This window comes from Populus nigra, chromosome 5 (assembly GCF_951802175.1).
Source record: "Populus nigra chromosome 5, ddPopNigr1.1, whole genome shotgun sequence".
Classification (NCBI taxonomy): domain Eukaryota; kingdom Viridiplantae; phylum Streptophyta; class Magnoliopsida; order Malpighiales; family Salicaceae; genus Populus; species Populus nigra.
The window spans coordinates 22,973,535-22,980,183 of NC_084856.1; the positions used below are offsets into that span (position 1 = coordinate 22,973,535).

Below are 6,649 nucleotides of genomic sequence, written 5' to 3' on the forward strand. Positions count from 1 at the left end.
TCGATATGTGGAAAAGCTGATTGCAGTAACTTTGAAGTGTTGAGTCAAGAGGTTAATGAATTGGATATAAGAAGAGAAATCTCCCATTAATAATACTTTTGAGTGAAAATGGTATGGTCTATCTAAAGTTCTATTTGATTGTGCGAAAAATCGTACTAGAATACCTTAGCCATTAACATTAATCAGCATTGAAAGCAACACAATAACTGTGGGACTGTTTCCAATGAATAGGAATGCCCCAGCGTGACGGGTACGTGCAGTTGACTGAAACTACATTAACCAATATCCTACACAGAACGGCACACTAAGCTGCTATATTATATTCAAGGAAGGCTTTCCCTGCTTTATTGAATCAAGGACTTTCCCTCCCAACAAGTGTTATTAAACCTGGCCAGCTTGGCGAGTCAATCTGATGACTGTCTAATCAGCCTCTAAACCAGTAGACTTGGCAAGTCCAATCCACGACTTGGAGTCAAAATTGATGTTGGGAGGCATTTTTTGAGGTTAGCCCTATTTGGTTTAGGGCAACATGTCCTTCCATGAAGACTGATTAGAGGCTAAAGAAAACCAGAACCAGACTATAATGTCATGTAAAAGAATTGGATTGATCAATGATTTACAAGTTGGTTTACATGTTTGTGCGTGTGAAGTAGGATATGCCCAGTGAGAATAGAACTTTGTTTGAAGCTTGTCATGTACATCGTAGAATATAATACAGAAGGCATGCTATAGACCAAACAATAAACATTACCATTATAGCAATGACGAGCAGGAAGTGACTACTGAAACAGATATACCTCAAGCTTTCTTCTGGGAAAATTTTCATAGCAACCCTGAAGGGTATTACAGCTAAATCCTAGCTCCTGTTTAAGTCAAAAAGCCTCTGCATTCTGTAACTCAAATGGCTGCAACTGTTCACAAATCAGAAGTAGAGATTGTTAGATAAGGTGATATTTCAGTTCAGCAAAACAACTGAAAATCTATGAAGGAATATTTTTTTTTTTTTCTTTTTTCCAGCCAGCCCTCTATATCCTCAGAGCAGCATATCTACCACCATCAACGAGCTCAAAACCATTCTTTTAAAAAGGAAAACAAAAGTTTATATAGTCATCTATTATGGAAATTTAGTTTAATTTCAAGTCTACCAACTTGTCAGGAAACAAGACATTCCAGTGTACGGACTGGTATATATCTATGTGCCATTCTCAACAGTTTCTAATAACATCTAGCCAAATGTGTGAAGCCTTCAGCACTCGGGCGATAATTGCTAGACTGGAGAACAACACATGGTAATAAAAGTGAATGGAAACTTTATATTTCATGCCAACTTGAAAAAAGACCTACTTAGGATAATAAAATTTTGGAAGTTTGATGGGAGAATTATATTGAAGACCTTCCCTAATAGTCACGACTCACCAATTTTTGAATTGGAGATGATCAAAAGATGATAAAGACAAAATATGCATCATGCAACATTAAGAGTTACGCTATCAACTTAATCAATATAGCACGTGTGGAAAAATAAATACTTACACTAAGAATTAAAGTGAGGCTCAAAAGAGTAAAGATGTTCGTTTGTTCATGTGTTGGATTCTACTGCAAAAAGACTTCTCTGTTCATCCGTTGGATTCAACAACAATCGGCAGAACATCCATGCTGCCCCAACCACTGATAAAAGAGATAGCATCGCCAAAAATCCAAAATGTGAAGCATCATTTGCTATTATTGCAACTCCCAACATTACAGACTCTGCCAAACTTGCAACAGAAACTTCTGTTGTGCCTATAAGATTTGCTTTGGATGTTGGGATCCCAGTTTGAAGAATCTGTGCTCCCACAACATCATATGACATGTGTCCCAGCCTTGATAATACCTGCATATAGAGGTTGATCAATTTTTTCTCAGAAACCTGAACTAACAGCTTAGTATTAATGAAAAGCAAGAATTTATGGGCAGGGACACGAGCATCATCTATCAGCATCAACAGCATGTGTTTGTTAAGGAATTCTAAAAGACTTGATTTACTTGATAAGTTTATAAGAAGTTTTCCATTTTGATAAATTTTAAAAGTATACGTGTGATAGCAATTCTGAAGTTAGAATTGAAAACAAACACACAAATAAATGAAAATGCTTACAATCAATCCCAAGAAGAAGAGTACAGGGCTCTGCTGAGAGAGAGACCCACTCCAATACACAGCAACAGCTAAGGAGAGAAGAGAAGCCTGAAATACAAGTCCAGCTGCTCCAGCCTGGTTGAAGACAGAAAACTATAAGAGCCAGAGCAGAGCAGCAAATACTAGGTGACTTGTAACAAGTACAACAAGCAGAGGATGTAACCTTTAAAATGCCAAGTTGCTTGACCAAGGTGGCTGACAGAAATGTTGCTGCAACACCCATGAAAGCACATAATCCACTGAAGCCCCCTATTACAGATGGATTAACTCCTGTTGAACAATATGGTTTCTTGGAGTTAGCATGGAATTCAAATAAGTCAGAAAATTGTTTGATACAGAAAAGCTCATAGACAATTTGAAGTGAATCTCCAAGTATCAGCATTTCAAAACCAAAAGAAAAATGAAATTGTGTCAGTGCATGAAAATCACTTCTTTTGCTTTCTGCTGACATAGCAAAGTTTGCAGTGACTAACTTCATTAAATAAAGCAAAAACAACCATCCAATACAATGACTATAGTTTCTAATCAATGTATACACGTGTGCATTTGAAAAAAGAAGATGATTGCATATGGTGATTTAAGAAATCAAGTATACCACAACAAAATCTCAGTGATGCTAATTGTAAAAAGCCCTTTTAAGACTTGCCTAAAATTCTCTAATAATAAAGATAATTGCATAATAATTGTGCAAAGAGTTTGTAAAGTACCACGCTGTGTCAAAAATGCTGTCATCAAACTGCTTGGAGCAAGAACAACATTGAAGAAGAGGAGCACGTAGGCAAGGCTTGCAGGAAGAACGGGCTGCTGCATGTATTCCTTCCACCCAAGCTTGATAGTTTCCAGACCTCTATCCACTGGTTATTCAGAAAAAAAATCCATGAAGTTAGCTAGAACAGTGACCTAACTTGAGAATGTCAATGGCATTAACTTTTACCTATACTGCCAGCATCAACCGCAGCTTCTTCAGAAGATTCTCCACAGCAGGTTTGACAAGATCTTGGACGGTCAAGAACCCCGGTGGCTAGCTTGTTGGTTAACCATGTGAGACCAATCTGAGAAATGGATTAAGGTGTCAGAAATGACAGCAGAACACTCTTTAAACTAGGAAGATAGCAGGAAAGTGATTACCATGACTGGTAACGACCAGATCATTGAAGCAGCAGCAAACTTCAAGCAAGTCACTGGCTCATATTTGGAGAGAAGAATTCCAAATACTGATGCTCCAGCTATCTGCAATCATGTGTAATGAGAGATCTACTAGTAGTAAATTTCCATAATTGATACCTATTATGAAAGTTCAAATTGATTTTATGTTATATGTCTGAAGTAACAATGGAAGTGAACTGATTTACAGGTACATGCAGTTCATGGCATATGTATTGAGAAACTATACTATTGTCATACTTATACAAGTCCGTGCACACCTCACAGATAAGATCAATTCGATTAAGAACAGCATTTGCTTGTGCGAGTGCAATAGGCCTATTCATTCCTGCTAACTGTACACACAAGGACACTGCATTAGAGATTGCTAAAGTTTCCAGGAGATTGAAACAATAACCATTAAAGAATCTGGCAATAATGACTGCACAGAAAGACAATACCAGTATGACCCAATCACGCTCCACAGCAACCCCTGTAGCTACTCCACATAGCCTCTCGACAGCCCCCGCTAACACAAGTATGATAAACCATGGACGGAGAAGAACAGATGACACAGAAGTAGGAGAAACAGTATGTGCATGAATTATCATTGTTGCAGATAACAACTGTGCAGCTGCCTGACATAAACAGAATAATAAAGAAAAGAACTGCAAGAGATAGTCTATATCCAGCTAGGATGTATGGTGTTATAAAAATTACCTGGACAACATTTAAACCCATATATGCAGGTACTCTGGGAGAATAATCCATGAGTTTGCCAACCAAAGGGCCACCAACAATTATGGCGAGCTGTTAAACACATTGCCAGTTAGAAAGTATTCCTGAAGCTACAAATAAAGGAATCCAGTTTAATGTATTGCAAAATCACAACCTTACTGAAGAAACACATGACCGCCACTGGTAGAAGGCTAGGATGAAGCAACGCAATAGCAGAAGGCCAAGCAAAATTCCACAGCTGTTCCACTAAATTTCCAGCTAGAGAACTAGCATAAAGTGCTGCAACACACAAGTCTTTCATGTTATGATGATCTTACATTAACTGGATGTATTTCTATTTTAACAGGACAAAAAAGCATCATCATGCAAAACACAGCCAATGATTTTGATAAAAGGTGAAGAACTATTATAAGGACACGAGCAGACCAGAGAAACAAAACACCTTCTGAGCAGTAAAGCTGCAATATCAGGCAAATTAATGGTCTTCCACCATTAGGTTCCAATATAGAATCACCTAGATGCTGATTAAAAAAAAACTTTTATTTTTCTTAAACAAAAAAAATTATAGGATCAAAATCTGATTTCAACCTAAGAGACTGGGATCTCCAATCTGCATGACACAAAGGAACACGTCAACATCATTTCAGAAAGCACCAGTGGCACATGACACAGGAAACTGAGGGCACAAATATGATTAGGGAGAATGTAACACATAGTTTGACTCTAAGCACATTCACATCTTTCAAGCTAACAACAGTGCTTAGTTATGTAGAGGCAGAAGAACCTTAAACTTACCATACAATCCAACTGGATGGGCTGGAGTTGCTGCAAGGGCATTCTGCTCCTCCTCTGATAAAACCTAGGACAAAAACAACAGAGCAATGAGAGAATAATATGCTGATACTTGACAATCATAATATGGAGAGGGATCTCAACTTAAGAATCAAATAACAAAGGAACAAAAAAGCCAACAGACATACAGGCAACGCTGTCAAAACACTATCCACATAAGTTGTCTCAGCTAGTAAGCTAAGAGATTCACTCTCAAGGATATCTGTTTTGAGATGAACAATGGGGGTTGAACAGTCACACTCGGCAGCCGATAAATCTTGTGGTGCCTCATCCTCAGTGAGAACATTGCTCAAGTGCAAGTCAGTATTTGTTATTGAGCACCTTGAATTTAAATTCCTGAACCTGCAATATTTAATTTGCTTATTAGAACATTCATCAAACACTTGATTTTCCAGCTGATTCAAGCAAAATTTGTGCAGGTTTCTAAATTCTCAGAATTATTCCTATCAGCTGGGCTTATAGAGACATCGAGAATATATATATATATATAAAGGCATAAAAATTTAGAACCAGAAGTTATAAGCAGCTAAATATAGGTCCAGAAGAAAGAAAACTTTTTCTTAACAATTGCTTAGAAAAAGAACTTAAAGCAGCCCAATTGTTAAGTTCTTCCGGTTTCAAAATGTAACAATTCAATTCAAGTTAAATCAATAACAGAATTACGCACACCAATATACAAACTGATATCCAATATTTTCCTTTCCTCATTTGCATTTTATCAGCAACCAAACACCACACAACTTTCAAATTTCACCATTTCCAGGAAAAATTACAAGCCAAAAACCGACTAAATCTCCAAAACCCAGATGAGCAAAACTCCCAAGAATCAATAATTAATCCTCAATATACCCAAATTCTCTCATTTCCTTCACTTACTCAACAACCAAGCACACCAAACAAAATCCAAATATCTAATAAACAAAACTACCTGCAAGAACTTGAAGCTGAATCTAAATTCAACCATCTTCGATCATTGATGCTATAGCGAACTCTCGAAGCAGATGATGGCAATAAAGAGGCTTTTCTAACAAAGAATCCATGAAAATTGAAAGACTGTGAAACTGTGACCATAGCCATGAGAAAGACTTCAACTTTAACAAATTCAAGTTAACAAACTTGAAGAAAAAACAATTAGTACTGTACAAGTCTTGAATACTCATGCAGCCTCGAAGAAATTCAAAATTCAAGGACCCTTTTGGCTAAATTTTATTGGGTTTGGTTTCATGAGAGAAATAAAGGTGTCAAGTTTTGATAATCAGAGAGTAAAAATGTGGTCTTTTTTATATGGGATTCCTAAGGATGAAAGGTTTTTTGATGGGATTAGGTGAAAGAACAACCTTATCTATGTGGACTATGGTGGCTTGGTTTTGTAATACAGGCGGACAGTTCAACTTCAAGTGGGAGTTTGCATGCTGCTTGCTTTGCTTGCTTGTGTGGCTACTAGTTTTGATGACTCGCTCACTATTGCTTTTGGGTTTTTTTTTATTATTATTATTTTATTTTAGAAGTTTCTGTGGGCTAGGTTTTGGTGGGCTCTTAGCTGCCAACTAGAACTAGCCATGCTGCCATTCAAAGTTTCACAAAAACTAAGGGCTTTGAGAATCAAGACCAAATCGCAATATTACAGCAACCTTCGTTGAATTGAATTTAATTCCAAAAGTTTTAATGAATTTTTATATTTATGATTATATTATGGGTTAAAAATTTAATTTTAAAAAATAATATAAAAATGAGCTAGAG

The 6,649-nt window shown here is 36.9% G+C and overlaps 1 protein-coding gene across 1 annotated transcript; it reads right to left on the minus strand.

The window, feature by feature from the left end:
• Window positions 1–584: 584 nt before the first annotated feature.
• On the minus strand, window positions 585–6,360 carry LOC133693098 (solute carrier family 40 member 3, chloroplastic). The gene is made up of 14 exons (XM_062114220.1): window positions 5,838–6,360; window positions 5,038–5,251; window positions 4,853–4,916; window positions 4,212–4,336; window positions 4,040–4,129; window positions 3,781–3,957; window positions 3,601–3,675; window positions 3,305–3,406; window positions 3,111–3,228; window positions 2,884–3,030; window positions 2,340–2,446; window positions 2,138–2,251; window positions 1,534–1,873; window positions 585–911 (listed from the first exon to the last, which is right to left on the minus strand). Exons 1-13 carry the CDS (start codon window positions 5,984–5,986, stop codon window positions 1,580–1,582), a joined length of 1,776 nt encoding a protein of 591 aa, XP_061970204.1. The 5' UTR covers window positions 5,987–6,360; the 3' UTR covers window positions 585–911; window positions 1,534–1,579.
• Between the last annotated feature and the right edge of the window lie 289 nt (window positions 6,361–6,649).

Excerpts from the sequence above, each read along its gene's own strand:
- LOC133693098 (XM_062114220.1), bottom strand. The coding sequence starts at position 5,986 with ATGGCTATGGTCACAGTTTCACAGTCTTTCAATTTTCATGGATTCTTT. Across the intron at positions 4,337-4,852 it reads CCATCCAGTTGGATTGTATG|CACTTTATGCTAGTTCTCTA; the intron begins GTAAGTTTAAGG and ends TGTGTGTTGCAG. Across the intron at positions 2,252-2,339 it reads AGCAACTTGGCATTTTAAAG|GCTGGAGCAGCTGGACTTGT; the intron begins GTTACATCCTCT and ends GTCTTCAACCAG.